Source organism: Coregonus lavaretus (assembly GCF_964263955.1).
Source record: "Coregonus lavaretus genome assembly, chromosome: 7".
In the NCBI taxonomy this organism is placed as follows: domain Eukaryota; kingdom Metazoa; phylum Chordata; class Actinopteri; order Salmoniformes; family Salmonidae; genus Coregonus; species Coregonus lavaretus.
The window spans coordinates 23954562-23974957 of NC_139994.1; the positions used below are offsets into that span (position 1 = coordinate 23954562).

At 42.7% G+C, this 20396-nt stretch overlaps 2 protein-coding genes across 2 annotated transcripts in view; both read right to left on the reverse strand.

Annotated features, from left to right (window-relative positions):
• Positions 1 to 8888: 8888 nt before the first annotated feature.
• On the reverse strand, positions 8889 to 15979 carry LOC311132908 (peroxisomal membrane protein 11B-like). Its single transcript, XM_084166283.1, has 5 exons — positions 15655 to 15979; positions 14895 to 15010; positions 14558 to 14759; positions 10574 to 11472; positions 8889 to 10248 (listed from the first exon to the last, which is right to left on the reverse strand). Exons 1-4 carry the CDS (start codon positions 15708 to 15710, stop codon positions 11046 to 11048), a joined length of 801 nt encoding a protein of 266 aa, XP_084022409.1. The 5' UTR covers positions 15711 to 15979; the 3' UTR covers positions 8889 to 10248; positions 10574 to 11045.
• A 311-nt stretch (positions 15980 to 16290) lies between these two features.
• Positions 16291 to 20396, reverse strand: part of LOC311132667 (GTP-binding protein Rit1-like) — a 7956-nt gene continuing 3850 nt past the window's right edge. Inside the window, exons 4-6 of the mRNA XM_084165935.1 lie at positions 19529 to 19602; positions 18246 to 18437; positions 16291 to 17929 (exon numbers count right to left, since the gene is read on the reverse strand). Coding sequence (XP_084022061.1) covers positions 17699 to 17929; positions 18246 to 18437; positions 19529 to 19602 — 497 coding nt within the window. The 3' untranslated portion in view covers positions 16291 to 17698. The remainder of the gene's footprint in view (positions 17930 to 18245; positions 18438 to 19528; positions 19603 to 20396) is intronic.

Below are 20396 nucleotides of genomic sequence, written 5' to 3' on the forward strand. Positions count from 1 at the left end.
AGCAAGATTTGTGACCTGTTGCCACAAGTAAAGGGCAACCAGTGAAGAACAAACACAATTGTAAATACAACCCATATTTATGTTTATTTATTTTCCATTTTGTACTTTAACTATGTGCACCTAATCATAACACAGTACATAGCCATAATATGTGTAATGTTTACTGTTAATTTTGTATTGTTTATTCACTTTTGTTTATTATCTATTTCACTTGCTTTGGCAATGTAAACATGTTTCCCATGCCAATAAAGCCCATGTCACGCCCTGGCTCTGGGGACTCTAGTATGTTGAGCCAGGGTGTGAGTTTTCATTAGTTTTTCGTTTCTAGTTGTTGTATTTCTATGTTGGCCAGAATGGTTCTCAATCAGAGGCAACGAGTGTCAGCTGTTGCTGGTTGTCTCTGATTGGGAACCATATTTAGACAGCCTGTTTTCCCACAGTGGTTGTGGGATCTTGTTCCAGTGTGGTTTGTGTTAGACCGAGGACGTCACGTTATCGTTTGTTGTTTTGTTCGTGTTATTGTCATTCTTTAATAAATATGTTCACTTTTCACGCTGCGCCTTGGTCCTCTGTACCCGACGATCGTGACAGCCCATTGAATTTAATTGAGTAGGGAGAGAGAGCGGGGGGGGGGAGGAGAGAAGGTACAAAGTACAAAGTAAATGGTTTCCGGCTACATACTGTAAACAGTGTTGAGTGTTCTTAATTGCATAGTACCCCCTCCGTCCTGTTGTCAGCACTCCACTTGAGAGTGTAACACATGCACCAGGAGTAGAGAAAGAGAGAGAGAGGGGGCGAGAGAAAGAATCAACAGCTGCTGATTCCGACTGATGTAAACAAGTAAGAGAACAGAAGGGGGAATGACACACACACACACACACACACACACACACACACACACACACAGCCACTGCATGTACAAATGAGAGAAAATTAGCACTTCATAGAAATAGAAGCAGGATCTCCATCTACTGTATATCACCTATACTATGATTCACATAATTACAAACTCTCATACATGATCACATGCAAAACACAACAGATGCTCGTTGGTAGCTACACATACATGCGTATCACGCACATGCATACAATCACAGACATAGACATGACTAAAATCAGACCCCCCCACACACACATAATGCACCGAACCACAGGCACGTGCACAAAACCACAAAAAGGTAAACACAAAACCATTTAGCCAGCCATCATCTGTCCTTATGTTGTCCAAGGTCCCCGCAGAACATCACACACATTTTTATATACTTTACATTATAGCCATACAAAAACATGAACTACTCTCATGGTTGCAGGGTGTTCAAGGTCTGCGTCCAAACACACTAAACATTAATTTATACATAAACGCTCTGCTAACATGTGACCAAAGACACACAGAATTATTCACTGTTTGGTTCCTTCCTTTATGTTGTCAAGGCATTCAGTTTTAACATCAAAAGTTTGTACAAACTGTACACACGTGACAGAACACACATGCACACACACTCACACACACTCACACACAGTAAAGTACACAGACACTCAGTAATCATCACAAAGGTGCATACAGTACTCAGCAATGCATTCTATTTGACCTTGGGTAAATACCTGCCATTCACTGTACCTGCTAACTCTTTCAAAGAACTTTAGGATAATGCAGGTAAACGACTGTCATGATCACTTCAGTCAACCCCCCCAAAAACCCAACCTCAATAACCTAATCCACATTGGCATCATAACATAGAAGTAGTAACACTGTTTCAGCTGCTACTTTATAATATACTGGATTATAATGGATATTATATTTACGCAAACATGATGTGGATAATAATGGAATATTTCTGGTACTTGCTTCAAATAATTCAACACAATTTGTGACTACTTGTTACTACATACAGCCCTGTTTCAACTTGTACTTACCCTATAAGCTTTACCTTAGACTTATTTCACCCCAATATCGAAATAAAAATACATTTAAAAAATATGTTCATTGAAATCAAAATAAATGATTGATTATGCAGTCAACACTGTATATAGTATACTGATAGGGATTTCACAAAAAGATCTTCAGCCCTATTTATGGCACACAGATAGGCCAATAGTTACATAATTAATATATATGACCTTTAACCTGTTATCTACAGACATCACTGACCTCTTGTCTACTGGGCTACTGGTAGGTTAAATACAGGCCAATGCAGCGCTTATCACCATATATTGACAGTTACCTTTCACCTATTGTCTGAGAATTCCTGGGCAAAACTCACACACACTCTCCCACATGCATGCACCTACACATGCATGCGCCGTGCACGCTCGCATTGATATGCTATTCATTAAACCCAACATTGCTCGTAGTAATTGCTTGGACTATGACAGCATACTATTCTGATGAGTTGGATGTCACGCCATTCTTGACATTCCTTATCTAATTTTCAAAAAATTTGAAATAACAGTAGAAATGCAACAGTGTACAATCACCAATTGTGTAATTTGTCCTTCATGCATTAACTGAACAAGGCCGTCCTCTTGTGTTGATAAGAGGGACTGCATGAAGTAGACGTTTTCAGTAGGGTAAACACTGTGTGTCCCAAACATAAGGAACACCTGCTCTTTCCATGACATAGACTGACCAGGTGAATCCAGGTGAAGGCTATGATCCCTTATTGATATCACCTGTTAAATCCACTTCGATCAGTGTCAACGAAGGGGTGGAGACAGGATAAAGAAGGATTTGTAAGCCTTGAGACATGGATTGTGTATGTGTGCCATTCAGAGGGTAAATGGTCCACCACAGGACCGAGTTTGGGAAGTCCTGGTCTAGAGCATAACATAACATAAAATGATTCAGTACTCTACATAGAACCCTCCTCAATATATCACTGAGGGGCCAGTCACAACATGTTCCATTCAAGGTTACAGGGATAACATTTTCAGACTGCTGTATCAGATGAGGGCCTCTCATTTAAGCCCTATTCGCATGGGACTAGTATTACTATAGAACGTCAGTTATGTAATTATTACCCAAGCATGTCCGTTTTTCCAGTGGACTATTCGGACGGGATTAGTTAGACCAAACTGCCCCTGTAATTATTTGTTTTCCTCATTCACAATTGAACGTTATGATGGAAGCCTGGAGGCTCTTCTAGGGGTGAAGATATTTCAAATGTCTAGGGATAACCTAATATTGGCCTAATAATGCATATCAATAAGAACCATTAACTGTAACCTATGCAGACATTTAATTACCTGACGTATTTGGCAATTTATCAATTCATTGGCACAATATCGTTAACTTCATCTTTTAAAAGAGAAGTATGGCACTAGGAAAGTTGATATGTGACATAACAGATCATTCATCTGTAGGCTATGTGCATAGCACTTTATTTTAAGCATCAATTTGTTCCCATGTTCTTACCCAAACTGGGTGCAGCAGCTGTTAAACTCTGTAATATCCCTCAAAACACAGGGATGCCGATTCGCACGGGATAAGTATTATCAGAGGACCTTAGAGTTTGCCGAAAAACAGTAGGTTTTTAGGGCTGGGATAATAACCTTCCTGCCAGGTAAAAATGACTGACATGGTAGATTCGGGCGGGACTAAAATTACGGATGCCGCTGTAAAATGTATCCCCTCTGAATAGGGCTAAAGAATGGCCTTCACACACACCTCAAACACGCTCAGTCTACCATTATGGGCAGGTCAATAATATAAAATGGCGTCCTTTCATCTATATTACTTAATCTGCACTGATGTGAAAATTAACAAGACAGGTGAAATAACTGGACAGTTGATATTTGAATCCTTGGTTAACATCCAACATGTTGTTTTCGTTTCCTTTTACTGAAGATCAGTAAGCTGAAGGATGGTCTCACTACTGGTGTCCCCCAGGGCTCAATACAAAGTCCTCACTGATTATATACTGAACAAAAATATAAACGCAACATGCAACAATTTGAAAGATTTTACAAAGTCACAGTTCATATAAGGAAATCAGTCAATTGAAATAAATTCATTATGCCCTAATCTATGGATTTAACATGACTGGGAATCAGTGGCGGCTCCTGAAAAAATTCTCAGGGGGGGCAATTTTTCTGATGATTTAGGTGACCTACACACATTTTTTAAAAGATATGTCCAGCAACAACATGAAGACAGGGGCAGCATATAAGTCAATACCAGAAGCATTTATTGACTGATCTCAAAAGTGTTGGCTTACAAAATCAAAATAAGTTATCACAGTAAAAATAATCAAGGGTGTTCTTTCACATTCCTCAACACTGCATAAACAATATGCATTTCCATAAACAAATGAAATATCAGCTGAAAATACAGCATCTTGGTATTTGTTCAGATTGCAGGATCAACAAGAGCTTTTACCACATTTTTTGCCTCATGGTTGAATTGGAAATATGTGCACCTGAGCATAATTCACAACAAGCAAGCAGGAGCTTTTGATAGAGGCTACTGAAAACATTGATGCAAGTTATTGGTAATAAGACATTTTTATAGACTTCCATATTCTGCCCTCTTGTATAGATTTGTGAAAATGAACAGTGATAGACATTTTGCTTGAAAACAGAATTTGAAAGTAATTTCTAGAAAAGGTAAACACAGCTATCTGTATGGCTTTGTAAAAATGAACAACCATATTCTGGCCAATTGTATAGATTTGTAAATATGAACAACCATATTCTGGCCAATTGTATAGATTTGTAAAAATGAACATGAACAGATATTTTTTTTTGTTTTACTTTTTTTTAAATGAAAAATAACTATTTTAAACAACATCAACTGTGAACTGATTTGGGCGTGTGTGTGTTAAAGAGACAGGGAGGGAGGGACAAAGAGAGAGAGAGGCTACATTACTTGTACTGAAACTGTTCTCTTCTCTGTTTCAATACAGCAAAGCGTTCAATGACTTTCTCATTGAAATCAGGCATGCTGAGGACTAGTTCCCTCTCCATGGAAAGCATGGCCAGTGCATGCAGACGTTCCTGGCCCATTGAATTTCGCAGGAATGTCTTAACTCGTGTCAAAGTTGAGAAACATCTCTCAGCTTCAGCTGTTGTCATGGGAGTAGTTATGAGGATGTTCAACAGAGTCACAGTCTCAGAGAACGTCTCCTGGAGGTTGTAGCTCATGAGAACCTGGTACAGTGCCAGTGCACCACAGCCTCCCTTGAATTCAGGATTCTCATAGATCAGAGATAGTTCTGTCTTGAGCTTTGCCTTGCTCAGCATGGGGTATGCATTCACAGTGGCATTCAGAGCCTCATCAGGAAATGAATGGCAGTACCTTTCAAACATGTCTGCTTGCAGTAAGGTAGCACTCACAAGGTGGCCAGAGAAAGAGAACCTTTCTTTGATGTGATCCAGGATGGTGTTGCAGACCTCTTCAGACAGCCTCTGCTTCTCCTCTTCTCTCAAAGCTGTTCTGGGTCTTTTGGCTCCTGTTGCTTCTTGCAGCTGCTGTTGAGAGGAGTCCCTGAAGGCAAACAGACCAATGTGTTTGTTGGCTTTGTACAGTATTGTTGTCTATGTGATGCACAGGTATATGCAATGTATCCATGATGTATAGTACAAATACTTCAGTTCCACTTAAAATGGGCAGGGATGCATAAAGTCTTTAGTGTTTAAGTTAGCCTTTGTGTCTCACATAGCCTGGATGTTCAGCACAGTATACAGTGGTGCTCATAAGCTTATGATCCCATGCTAAAGTTGACTAAAAAGAGGAATAAAAAAGAAAAGAAAATTGGTGTCCATAAAGGTTGGATTTTCCAACTTTTTTAATTAAGTCATTAAGATAAATTTCCAAAAGATTATTTTTTTATTTTTTTATTCCTCTTTTTAGTCAACTTTAGAATGTGTTCATACACTTATGAGCACCACTGCACAGTACACATAGTATATAAAATAAAATAGATTACACCACTGGCCATATATAATGAGAATAATGTAATTTCAAACACAAATGCAGTCTCCTTTCATGCATACATTTTCAAATAAAGCTCTGCTTTGAGAAAGATCGAATGATATTGTTTAATCTTACCTTATGGCCTGCACACTGCTTGTGAAGCTGTCGAGGGCACTTTTGATAAAGACAGCATCGATGTCCTTCTTCTGTAGCTTCTGGTACAGAATGTCGACGTGGGGCATGATTTTGTGAAAAAGCCGCAGGAAAAAAATAAAATCTTCATCATGCAGCATCCTCACGTAGCCAGATGCCTCTCTCACTGTGCCCTGGTCAAATGAACCCAATGAACCCGTCCGGATGGCTTCAAAACATTCTATTAGGTCGTCTCGATTCTCGTAGACAGTGTTCACGACTCTGCTGTTGAAGTTCCACCGTGTGGATGAAGGTCTGGGCAGTCTTCGTGCAACAGTCTGGTCAAGAATGCTGGTGCGTTTGGGTGACCGGGAAAAAAAAGTTGTAATCCCGCTCAGATCGGAAAAGAAAATGTTCACTTTTTTGATGCGAGAAGTAGCTTGCTGCATGATCAAATTCAGCTGATGCGCATAGCAATGCACGTAATGGGCATTCTTGAAATGCTCACGCACCTTTTTCTGCACACCAGCCTTCTCTCCCCTCATCACACTGGCTCCATCGTAAGCTTGCGCAATGAGTTTGACTTTCTCGTCATCGGCAAAAAGACCGTTCAGTCTCTCCAAAAGTACACTGGCGATTGAGACTGAGGTTGATTCCGAGATGGGAAGGAACTCAAAAAATCGCTCCTGCACTTTGTGCTTGCTATCTATGTACCTCAGCACAAGCACCAACTGTGTCTGTGTAGAAACGTCCGTGGTCTCGTCAGCTTGGATAGCTACGAAGTTCGCAGACTTCACCTCCTCCACAATATGTTCCCTCGTGACCGCTAGCATACACTCCAGTAGCTCGTTTTGAATGGTCTTTGATGTGCCCTTGAAAACTTTAGCATTTTTAAGATGGTCATCAAACACCTCATCTAATTGTGCCACAAAGTTGACAAGTCCAAGAAAAATACCAGGGTTGGTGGAGCCCTCAGTTTCATCTTTGCCTCGCAAAGTTAACTCAAACACGCCGCAAAACTTCACACACTGGATTAGCCGGCTGAGGATATGGCGGTTCTTGCTAACCTCATCGTTGTGGCGGCGGACAGCTAGCCTGTATCCCTCATCCAGTTGAGTGGCAATATTCACTCTCCCCAAAGCAGAAATTCTCAAACAGCTATCCATGTGGGTCTTTGACAGCTCATGTTTCTTAATCTTTTCTGAAAGATGGTGCATGTCGGTTACACCAGTCGCTGTCCAAGCGGTGCTGTCTGCCGTGCCGCCTTCAGGGTGAATGAGTAAGCAGGGGTAGCAGAAAACTGCATTAGCTACATCGCAGCCTGCTAGCCAGGTTTTTCGTTCATACCAATTTTTGGAAAATCCTCGGGTGTAGGACTTCCCCCCTTTAGTAGAAACCTGTTGAATTATTAAATTTGGTCTGGGAGGTCCTAATTGTTTCGTTGCCAATTTATCTTCATTTGTTCGCCGACAAAAAGGAAATTCTTTCAAAGACACAACCGAGTTGCACTGAAGCCTAGCCATGTTGATAGTAGTAGTGAATTGATTGACGCTGCTACCCTCTCTTTTCTTAGTTACATTCATGTGACGAAAGCGCGTAAGTGCAAGCCCACAGACACCCATTGAGATTGTATTGAAGGCTCTGAAATTTGAAAAAAATAGATTTTACATGGGAGTCTATGACAGAAGTTCTGGGCGATTTTCAATCTGACTGAAATCGCCCCAAAAGGGGGTGGAGCCATTTGAAGCACGACTTTAGCCTGATTCGACATTTAGTGGCAGTGTGGCACTGTGGCAGATCAGACGTATAGATTACAACACTGATAACTACTGTTGCCGTGATATAATTGATTAGAAAAAAAATCCCTTCCTTTTCCCGTTTGGCAGTGCGTCGCCCATATCGCCCTATTGAACAGGCCGTCCCTGCTGGGAATACAGATATGCATCTGTTGGTCACAGATACCTTTAAAAAAAAGTAAGGGTGTGGATCAGAAAACCAGTCAGTATCTCATGTGACCACCATTTGCCTCATGCAGCGAGACACAGCTCTTTCGCATAGAGTTGATCAGGCTGTTGATTGTGGCCTGTGGAATGTTGTCCCACTCTTCAAAGGTTGTGCGAAGTTGCCGGATATTGGCGGGAACTGGAACACGCGGTTGTACACGTTGATCCAGAGCATTCCAAACATGCTCAATGAGTGACATGTCTGGTGAGTATGCAGGAAGAACTGGGACATTTTCAGCTTCCAGGAATTGTGTACAGATCCTTACAACATGGGGCCATACACGTGGTCTGCGGTTGTGAGGCCGGTTGGGCGTACTACCAAATTCTCTAAAACAACGTTGGAGGGCTTTTGGTAGAGAAATAACATTCAATTATCTGGCAACAGCTCTGGTGGACATTCCTGCAGTCAGCATGTGAATTGCACGCTCCCTCAAAACCTGAGACATCTGTGGCATTGTGTGACAAAACTGCACATTTTAGAATGGCCTTTTATTGTCCCCAGCACAAGGTGCACCTGTGTAATGATCATGCTGTTTAATCAGCTTCTTGATATGCCACACCTGTCAGGTGGATGGATTATCTTGGCAAAGGAGAAATGCTCACTAACAGGGATGTAGACAAATTTGTCCACCAAATTTGAGAGAAATAAGCTTTTTGTGCGTATGGAACATTTCTGGGATCTTTACATGTCGCGTTTATATTTTTGTTCAGTCTAAATTGCTGTGGATAACATCATCTGTTAAATTACTAAAGTCTGAAATGTAAAACTGCTTGAGTCATAGCAGTTAACAGCACTGGAATAACCCTCGACACTTACACAATACAGATACAGCCAACAAAGCTTAAATCAAAGGAATTTATTTTATTTTGTGAAAACTTTTCTCCACACAGCAGCCAAGCTTCAGCACTGGTGGTACATTAGCATCAAGACAAGATTTCAAAGATCTTTACATGGCTATAAAAATGTCCTCCCTCACTGAGGAAAATGGTTAACAAACCACTCCGATTCTCATCAAAACATGACAAATATTATTTACTGGATTATTTACAAAACCATACATTATTATACAGAATCATCAACAGTTACACCTCTACAGTGTGACTCAGGACTCAAAAGTAGTGGAGGAGATTATACCAGAAATCATGTCCACAATTAGCCTGTCAAGGAGAACGAGTAAGAAATTGTTTTGCTAGCCAGCCAGAGACCAAATGGCACACTTTGACTCCTAGCATAGTGCTCTTGTTGCACTGTAACAGTGTATATAAAGGAGAAAGTCAAATGTTTTAAATTAGCCATTTGAAAGTTAGCATGGCTTTATCCCACTGCTGTGTCATTGCAGCTGAATACACTTACATTTCTAATATAGTTTAACTCGTATCTGGTTCAGTGGCTTTAAATGGCATGGCATTAATACATAATAATGATGTAATTGATTATACAAATTGACCTATAAGTACCTTAACAAATGTACTTACAAGTAGACTAAATAATTAGCTGTTGGGTGAATTCAACAAATTATATAGTTAAATGGACAGAATCATTAGATGCCCGGGTTGGCTGAATGAGAAAATATTTTATTGCACCTCTTCATAGAAATAAAGCTTTTTTATGTTATGACTTTAATTAACTGAGGAAGATGTTCCACATATCTATCTATACGGCGTTCATCAGGGATAACATTGGACAATAGGCCTATCTCCCAAACCAATGCTGTAGGTACAGATCATCTTCTCCAATGGTATCATTTTCAATGCTAACAGGACAGAAACAGTATGTATAGGGATGTGGAAGCACTTTCCTAATAGAGACCAGGATCCATTTCAAATGCTGATTAAGGTTATAAACTAAGTGCAAGTTAAGAAAGAGGACAGTTAGTAGTATTTGTGGACGTGGTCTCTCCCCTTTGACAGAGAAGTTTGGACTTGAGACATGCAAGACAGCTGCTCCTCACAATCATCTGAGAAGATCATATAAATCATCCCCATACTTGGTTCACAGATGGGGATTTGTCATGTGCTCCCCACAGCTTGAGAGTTCATAAAAATGGAATCCACGAGTTCATCTGACTCTGGGGAAGTAGATAAAGGGCTATCATTGCCAAAATCCTGAAGTATCCCTTTCAGACACTCACTGAACGACATTCTGGCTTTCGTTTTGCTATGTATAACTTCATAAAGCCTGTCAGTTGTGATTTACCCAGGCTTTAAAGGAAAACTCCACCCAAAAACTATCTTTTGGTATTTGTTTTATTAGTCCATTGTTGATATAGTACCAAAATATTTTTAATGACAGTGATCAAGTTAGGATGTATAACTTTCAAAATACAGAAATACAGCCGGTATGATTCATTTTGCATGATGCAACATGCATCATACAGGCTGTATTTCTGTATTTAGAAAGTTATACATCTTGAAAACGTGACTGCTCAACAATGGACAAATGAAACAAATACCAAAAGACAGTTTTTGGTAGAGTTTTCCTTTAAAGCCTGGGTAAATCACAACTGACAAGCTTTATGGATTTTACTTTAGGGTGTTTATGCGTCTATGTCTATGGGTCTACCATTCGGACTGAACGATGTTCAATGTGCCGGTTCAATACACTTGCATAGGGAAGGTCCTTCTCAACTACCAAACCAAACGGCTTTTGGGGAATTCTGTGTTTGAAAATATTAGAGCATGAGCAGGATACAAAAGACGGAATTCCAATACACCGCTCAATTGCAAATTCTCTCTCTTTGATTCAAAATACTACTGTTTCAGTCCACCAACCTTTATCCGAGCATGATCTGCCCAAAATGTTGGCATTCCAAATAAAAACGCTAAACGTTCCAAGCAAACAGTGTACAGGACCCGTCATGCTGCATCCTTCGACACAACAGTACTTCTAGACTTCTACTAGCGGATCTAAAACACTCTGCCAAAATGCCTCCTTTAAAGCTTGAGCTTGAGGAATGTTTGACTTGAGCTAGAACGTTCAACCAAAAATTCTGGCTTCTTCACGGTTTGAGCTTGAGCCAGGGGTGGACGATGGTGAGGATGGAGAGAACCGAGGAGGCCAGGCCACAGGCCCCCACGAAGCCCTGGCCGGTGGGGTAGATGCCCAGCCGGTCCAACGGGATAAACACATCGCATGCGTTCTTCAGCAGGTCCAGCAGCAGTGGTGGGTTGCTGCGCAGCACCATCCCCAGCAGGTGGAACTGTCTGCCGAGGCGTTCGGACAGAAGGGGTAATATGGCCGCGGGGAAGGAGGAGGAAGAGGGGTGGGGGTGGGAGAGGTCGCCGTTCTCGGGGGATGGAGAGGAGGGAGGGAAAGTCCAGGTAGCATTTGACCCCCCGTGGGAGGAGCGGGCCTCACGCTCCATAAGCAGGCGGATCTCGTAGGCGTCCCGGGTTAGGTTAAGGATGAGGGCAAAGAGGTAGTACCTGTAGAGAGAGAGAGAGAAATGTGTGAGAGCGTGTGAGACAGAGGGAGATTCATGTAAAATATGAGAGTAAAGCTAGTGCAAGACCGGAAGAAAGGATGTAGAAGACATTAAACAAAATAAAAAGTGGCAGAGGGAAAAGAGGGACAGTTAGAGGAATTAGAGAATAAAAGTGATCGAAAAAATACACTATACAGTGGGGGGAAAAAGTATTCAGTCAGCCACCAATTGTGCAAGTTCTCCCACTTAAAAAGATGAGGCCTGTCATAGGTACACGTCAACTATGACAGACAAAATGAGAAAAAAAATTCCAAAAAATCACATTGTAGGATTTTTTATGATTTTATTTGCAAATTATGGTAGAAAATAAGTATTTGGTCAATAACAAAAGTTTCTCAATACTTTGTTATATACCCTTTGTTGGCAATGACACAGGTCAAACGTTTTCTGTAAGTCTTCACAAGGTTTTCACACACTGTTGCTGGTATTTTGGCCCATTCCTCCATGCAGATCTCCTCTAGAGCAGTGATGTTTTGGGGCTATCGCTGGGCAACACAGACTTTCAACTCCCTCCAAAGATTTTCTATGGGGTTGAGATCTGGAGACTGGCTAGGCCACTCCAGGACCTTGAAATGCTTTTTACGAAGCCACTCCTTCGTTGCCCGGGCGGTGTGTTTGGGATCATTGTCATGCTGAAAGACCCAGCCACGTTTCATCTTCAATGCCCTTGCTGATGGAAGGAGGTTTTCACTCAAAATCTCACGATACATGGCCCCATTCATTCTTTCCTTTACACGGATCAGTCGTCCTGGTCCCTTTGCATAAAAACAGCCCCAAAGCATGATGTTTCCACCCCCATGCTTCACAGTAGGTATGGTGTTCTTTGGATGCAACTCAGCATTCTTTGTCCTCCAAACACGACGAGTTGAGTTTTTACCAAAAAGTTCTATTTTGGTTTCATCTGACCATATGACATTCTCCCAATCCTCTTCTGGATCATCCAAATGCACTCTAGCAAACTTCAGACGGGCCTGGACATGTACTGGCTTAAGCAGGGGGACACGTCTGGCACTGCAGGATTTGAGTCCCTGGTGGCGTAGTGTGTTACTGATGGTAGGCTTTGTTTCTTTGGTCCCAGCTCTCTGCAGGTCATTCACTAGGCCCCCCCCCCGTGTGGTTCTGGGATTTTTGCTCACCGTTCTTGTGATCATTTTGACCCCACGGGGTGAGATCTTGCATGGAGCCCCAGATCGAGGGAGATTATCAGTGGTCTTGTATGTCTTCCATTTCCTAATAATTGCTCCCACAGTTGATTTCTTCAAACCAAGCTGCTTACCTATTGCAGATTGTCTTCCCAGCCTGGTGCAGGTCTACAATTTTGTTTCTGGTGTCCTTTGACAGCTCTTTGGTCTTGGCCATAGTGGAGTTTGAGGTTGTGGACAGGTGTCTTTTATACTGATAACAAGTTCAAACAGGTGCCATTAATACAGGTAACGAGTGGAGGACAGAGGAGCCTCTTAAAGAAGAAGTTACAGGTCTGTGAGAGCCAGAAATCTTGCTTGTTTGTAGGTGACCAAATACTTATTTTCCACCATAATTTGCAAATAAATTCATAAAAAATCCTACAATGTGATTTTCTGGAGAAAAAAAATCTCAATTTGTCTGTCATAGTTGACGTGTATCTATGATGAAAATTACAGGCCTCTCTCATCTTTTTAAGTGGGAGAACTTGCACAATTGGTGGCTGACTAAATACTTTTCACCCCCACTGTATATACAAAAGTATGAGGACACCCCTTCAGTTTAGTGGATTTGGTTATTTCAGCCACACCCGTTGCTGACAGGTGTATAAAATCGAGCACACTGCCATGCAATCTCCATAGACAAACATTGGCAGTAGAATGGCCTTACTGAAGAGCGCCGTCATTTTTTTTTTTTTTTTTTTTTAGGATGCCACCTTTCCAACAAGTCAGTTCTTCAAATTTCTGCCCTGTTAGAGCTGCCCCGGTCAACTGTAAGGGCTGTTATTGTGAAGTGGAAAACGTCTAGGAGCAACAACGGCTCAGCCGCGAAGTGGTAGGCCATGCAAGCTCAGAAAACGGGACCGCCAAGTGCTGAAGTGCATAGCGCGTAAAAATCATCTGTCCTCGGTTACAATATTCACTACAGAGTTATAAACTGCCTCTGGAAGCAACGTCAGCACAATAACTGTTCGTTGGGAGCTTCATGAAATGGGTTTCAATGGCCAAGCAGCCATACACAAGCCTAAGATCACCAAGCTTGCCGCCATTGGACTCTGGAGCAATGGAAACGTTTTCTCTGGAGTGATGAATCACGCTTCACCATCTGACAGTCTGACGGACACATCTGGGTTTGGTGGATGCCAGGAGAACGCTACCTGCCCCAATGCATAATGCCAACTGTAAAGTTTGGTGGAGGAGGAATAATGGTCTGGCGCTGTTTTTCATGGTTCAGGCTAGGCCCCTTAGTTCCAGTGAAGGGAAATATTAATGCTACGGCATACAGTGACATTCTAGACGATTTTGTGCGTCCAACTTTGTGGCAACAGTTTGAGAAAAGCCCTTTCCTGTTTCAGCATGACAATTCCCCCGTGCACAAAGTGAGGTCCATACCGAAATGGTTTGTCGAGGTCGGTGTGGAAGAACAGAGCCCTGACCTCAACCCTATCGAACGCCTTTGGGATGAATTGGAACACAGACTGCGAGCCAGGCCTAATCGCCCAACATCAGTGCCCGACCTCACTAATGCTCTTGTGGCTGAATGGAAGCAAGTCCCCGCAGCAATGTTCCAACATCTAGTGGAAAGCCTTCCCATAAGAGAGGATGATGTTATAGCAGCAAAGGGGGGACCAACTCCATATTAATGCCCATGGAATGAGATGTTCGACGAGCAGGTGTCCACATACTTTTGGTCATGTAGCGTAGCTCTAGGGAGAGAGAATGTAGGTAACAACTGCCAATAATAGTAATGTTCACTACAGGATTCCCGATTACCATGGACAACTCAAATACTGATTCCTAATACGGTGTATTTTAGGGCTTAAGGTTCCCAATTATAACAGTCACCTGAAGGATCTCTGGCTCCACTTGTCCTGGTCCAACTTGGGCAGGAGGCCCGCTTTGCCGGCCCACAGCACGTTGTCACAGGCGAAGTACATGGCCTTGTTGAGGTGGGCCACGGTCAGGCAGAGACGCAGCACGCTGTCTGAGAGGTGCATTGCACGCTTCGCTGCCTCCACAGCCTCTGCAGAGTTCCCCAGACGCATCACTGGCGAGAGAGAGATGTGAGACCCAGGAAACTGAACTGAGGCACAGTGAAATACCAATGGATGTACAGAGAGTAAGCCTGAGCCATAATCGTGAGACACAGAGGTGCAGCATTGACTTACAAACATTGACTTACACTTCCTTGTTAGGCTCATATGAGCTTCCAGTTGTTTCACCATCTTCAGGCGCTCAATGCCTGCCCCACCCTTCTGGAGAGTGTAGCCTAGCAACGTACATGCGTACTGTGCAGCCCTGTGTGAACACAGAAAATGAATCAAATGTGTGTCAAAAACTGATTATATCTATGTTACTATATAGTTTAGTCATTGTTTGCATCTTGTGATGAATAACTTGGGCACAATGTGTGTTTTCATGTCAAGGGCAACTGGTACTTTCATGTAGCTAGCCATCAGTATAATACCAAATGTATTTGGGACTATGGCCACTTGATAGGGAAAGGCTGGAAATTAGCATTGTGCATGAGACCCCCTCAGGCCCCCTTAAATTCGAAACCAAATATGAGCTGTGGCGCAGTACCCAATAAAACGGGCAAGCAGGTAGTGACAACAGCAGCCAAAAACCTACCAAAGTCGAGAACTGAATGGTACAAAAGGTCACCCACATCGACTTTTAATAAACATATTTTTTGTTATTTGTATTTTTTTCGTCCTCTTATACATTCATGTTTTGTATGCTTATGTGGATTTCAGTTTGCATTGCCTGCTAACGTTCGTGCTAGCTCGCTTTAAGCGGACGAAACTCCCTAGCTAACGTTACTGTATCTGGCTGTAATGAATTTAACTTGAAACCTGCCAGCTGATTCTGACTTGTTGACATTACATATTACTGTCTGAGAAATCTCAACTCTTATATGACATTTTAGCTAGCGACTGTACCTGAAAACTCGCTCCTTGGCTTGGCTCTGCGCACTGAATCGAACCCAAGAGTCCATTCTCACGACAGAGGTACCACTTGCGTTCACTTGCAACCGTGGATTAGGCCTGTGCTGTGTTAGCTAGCAAACCACAACGTTCTATACAGTCTTCTGGCAAGAGCGGCCCAATGCTATATACACAGTTCAATATGTCCACAATGTGCCCCACACGTCTGCCAACAGCTTGTAAAATGTTGATTGATTTTGTTACTTAAAAGTGCTAAAGAGTTAGCTTCACAACACGGACAACTTCACATCGCCTTTAACCATGGACGGAATCTGTGGAGGGACAAAAAGGCAAAATACCTTTCACAGAGTATTCATTAGCTACGTAACTGATAGGAAGTTCGTGCACAGCACAGGATATTGATTGTATTGTACATGGCATTAGTCGTTTCGTCATTTTCAGTGGAGCACGCTATTGTACAATAAGCGATAACATAAATGAAAACGAACAATTGTAGTTATTCGAAAACAATATTCAAGCCAAGGCAACGCATTGCCGTGGATTATATTTGCTGCGAAACCTCATACCGCTACAGGGGGGCGACTCACACACACAATGAGGCCAGACAAAACTCACACACAACCAACATTTCGAAAAAAATGGCAGTACATTTTATTTGAGTGTGTTAATAGAAAATAAATTAAGGAAAATAATAATCATGATCAAGAGGAATAAAACAAACAAAAAACACATAATATACTCCCATATGTGGCACTACCAGATCCACGGAGTGCTGAAATAATAAGTGCACAACCATTGTGCTACAGGTCAGTGGGTAATAAGGGAGTGTGAATCACTCTGGAGAGGTACTGTACTTGGCATTGTCTCTATTTACTGAAACACTAGAAACATTATATGACGACAACCCTGTTGTAGGCAGAGCAAAATTAAAATGCCATCTACGCCCATCAAATTCCATTCTAAAAAGAAAAAATCCAGTGATTTATGTAATTTGGATGGAATCAACATCGTTCCCATGCCAATTATCAGCCCATTCAGGTCGAGTATAGATCAGTGGACCATATTAGGCAATGCTGCACAGTAATGTCTTGTCAACATCAACACCACCTGTGTATTAAATATCCTCTGCAACTCAGTTCACAACTGTCAAAGTATTCCCACTGCAACATGGCACCAACCCTGAGTACAGGCTGGTCAGTTTACAAACACTAAGCAATAACCCATGAAGGCTTTTCAATTGAAATGGAGAGGGACCTCAATGCACAGTGAATGCTATCAGAACGTCTTGTTTTCATCATCTTCCATATTACAATATTTTCATTATTTCCATCCTTCTCTTTCCTTTTCCTTGGCTGGCAAGATATTCCACATCCTTTGGGACTCTCCCTCTAATCTTCAAACTCACGTCTCATACCCCTTCGCATTTACCAACCAACCACCTTTAAATCAAACTTTAAGTTCACTCCTCAATACCTGTGCCACTTTACCTACTGTATGACCTTCTCAATATTCTGCTCCTTTGGGCCCCACAGCCTTTGCTCGACCTTCCCGTTCCCTCCCCAATTCCCCATAATCTCTATCTCTCTTCAAGCCTCCATCTCTTCAGGCCTCCAACCCCTTCCCTCCCTCCCTGTGAGGTACATAGTTACACCTAAACGTCTCATCTCTGGCTCTCCATCAAAGAGAAATGTCGTAACTTCAGGCAAACTCCACGCTGTCTCAGCATTAAAAAAAATATTCAACAACACTACAGTCAATTGGTTTCATTGGATACTAAAATGCTAACGTCGACTGTTGTTAAAAGCCAGACCCAATTTTCTGCACAATGAGCATACGGTACATCAGCACGGTTCCTGCCTTCTCTAATGCGCACAAGAGGCTATTCTCTTCAGTAACGATTGTTAGTTCAGTTGCCCATTCCAAACACTCATAATCTAACTCAGATAAGAGTCATTGATCTCCTCGTGGGAGTTGGAACGAGGAATTGGGGCTGTAAGGGTACCACTGGAGGACTGTCGTATCCCACAGTGCCCCTCTCTCAGTGCTCAGAGTGCTGTTTCTTGTGGAAGGTGCAGCGCATGCGGCTCCAAAATGAGTGGCTTCTCCTGGTCTTCCGCTCACTGCCGCGGACCGACTCGGCCTCGCGCTGGCGAATCTGGCGGACCAGGGCGGCGAACACCTCGTCGATGTAGTAGCGAAATGCCGCGGAGGTCTCGAAGAAGGGGCACTGGAACTCCCTGGCCAGCTCCTTTCCCTCCTCTACTGACACCTAGTGGAGTGGAGGGAAATGCCATGTTGAAAAATCCTGTATCCTTGTAAATCTACAGATCCCCTGTCTCCTTGGTAAATCTACAGATTCCCTGGCTCCTTAGTAAATCTATAGATTTACCGGGGAATCTATACATATACCATACCAGTCAGACAGGCAATCTGTAAATCTCCCAGTAAATGTGTGACGTTTGGCCTTTTGAATAGCAGTAAGATTTTAATGCCGCAAGATAGTGGGCAAAACCTACTTTAGTGCCAAGACTACCAATGTGCGTCCCTCTCCCCCTCCCTCCTTCCTTCTTTCCCACAATTCTCACCTGTCGGAGATGGGTCAGGTCAGACTTGTTGCCCACCAGTACCACTGGTGTGTTGGCGGTGCGGCGCACACGGTCAATGAGCTGCTTGAACTGGCGCGCCTCCTGTAAGCTCCGCCTATCTGTGATGGAGTAGGAGATGATGAAGCCCTCGCCTGCCCGCATGTACTGGTCCCGCATGGCTGTGAACTCCGCCTGGAGAGGGGCGTGTGTGAGAGTGAGAGAGAGAGAGAGAGTGAGAGGGAGAGGGAGAGAGGAAAAAGGAGAGTGAGTGATTAAGGACTGATACAGAAAGGATAACAGCAAAATATTTAGATAACATTACATATCCAGATGCCACACACACACACATCCATGTACTGGTATGAGTGTGAGCGAAAGTGTGTGTGTGTGTGTGTGTCTGTATGCCTGAGAGCATCCAGAGAATCAATCACCAATACATCGTTCTGTCTGTCCTACAAGCTACTAGAGGAAGAACATGGAGACCCACTGAAAAATATTTGAATTTAGATTACTAAGAAGTTAAGGGTCACTTGACACAGTGGACTGTCTAGGTCACTCCGAGCAATAGCTCTCTAAACACAATGCCCTGTGTGTGGACACTTCCCTGACGTTGGTACGGTACGAACAAACCCAGTCATGGGCATATATTTTAGAACATGTACATGACCATTTATAGAAAATGACTAATATCCTAAGTGAGCCATGCATGTGTCTATGGATGAGTCAGAGAGGCAAAGACACCTTGCGGGGAGCGGGTGAGAGATGATGTACGTTTGTGGAAAAAGAAAGGGAGTAGATGGAGTGAGCGTTACTTAAAAGGAAGTTGAGAAGAATAAGGACTTGGATGTTATGACGATGAAGGGGAGATATGAAAGAATGAAATATGTTATTCTGGGTTTGCTTTGGCAATGTAAGATAATTACTTATCAATGATAAGTTATCATGCTAATAAGAATGATTGAATTGAATGTAATTGAGAGACAGGGACAGACAGTCAGAAAGGATTGATTTAAAGGAAAGTGAGCATTGGGATAGAGGGAGAGGGTTTCCCCTCCTCTTCTCGATTGCTCTATCTGAACTAATGTGAAAGAACTGGACAGATGAAAGCAAATTCCCAGTCCTTCCAAGGTGTTTTTTCATATTGCTTTCACCTATCCTATGTTTACAGATCAGTAGATTAAGGAGAGGAGGCGAGGAAGCCATTTTAGACTATTGAGAATGAGATGCAGCCAAAGAAGGTGGAGACGTGACGTTTCAATGGAAGCCATTTGTGAGGAAGTTACCTGTCCTGCTGTGTCCAGGATGTCCAGGTTGGCTGGTTCATCATCGATGCGGATCTGTGTCTTGTATGCATCCTCTGGGAGAGACATTGAGTGGTATTTTAATGGCTATACAGGATTATTGTGTAGTTACATGTCATAGGCGGTGGTTCATCAACTCTGGTCAATGCTATGGAGCGCCTGTGTGCGCTTTATCAAGTCACGACAGGTGTTCTGTTGTTTTGGACTTGCGGTTCCTTATATGAGTTCTGACATTTCAGGCTCGCAGGTAAGTATTGTTCTTGGAACCGTGGGATCTATGGACTTGCGCATAGTGGCAGCGTGTCAGTGTGCATAGCCAAGTTGCAGCAGGTTCTGGTTCCCTATATGGGACTCTGACAGTTCAGGCTTCTCAGGTAAGTATTAGGGAAAAGGGTGACTTCTGTAACCCCTTTTTGCCGTGGGCCTCATTGTTTGGTACCCTGTGAGTCGGTTTGGGGCGTGATTGTATGTCCCTATAGTATGTTATACAGAGTGGCCGACTGAATGGAACATACAGTTATGAATATAACTACTGTTCCCTGAAGGATGGAACGAGGTATAACATATTTTGGCTCGCTGAAAAGTGTTACTGAATTGAGGAAATGGATGCGAGCCCCGGTATTATAGTCAGGAAGGCGGTGCTTCTGAGGGCGGGCTCGGCATCCATTGGCCCGTTGTGTGTGATTTCAGTTTTTCAGGTGAATATGATTGGCTGTTGACTCCCCATAGTATGTTATACCTCGTTCCCTCCTTCAGTACGTTTTGTTGATGGTGGTGGAAAAACACTGTCTCAAGCACCACTCCAGAATATCCCATAAGTGTTCAATTGGGTTGAGATCTGGTGACTGAG

Excerpts from the sequence above, each read along its gene's own strand:
- LOC311132908 (XM_084166283.1), bottom strand. The coding sequence starts at position 15,710 with ATGGACTCTTGGGTTCGATTCAGTGCGCAGAGCCAAGCCAAGGAGCGA. Across the intron at positions 15,011-15,654 it reads GCCAAGGAGCGAGTTTTCAG|GGCTGCACAGTACGCATGTA; the intron begins GTACAGTCGCTA and ends GTGTTCACACAG. Across the intron at positions 14,760-14,894 it reads TATGAGCCTAACAAGGAAGT|TGATGCGTCTGGGGAACTCT; the intron begins GTAAGTCAATGT and ends CTCTCTCGCCAG.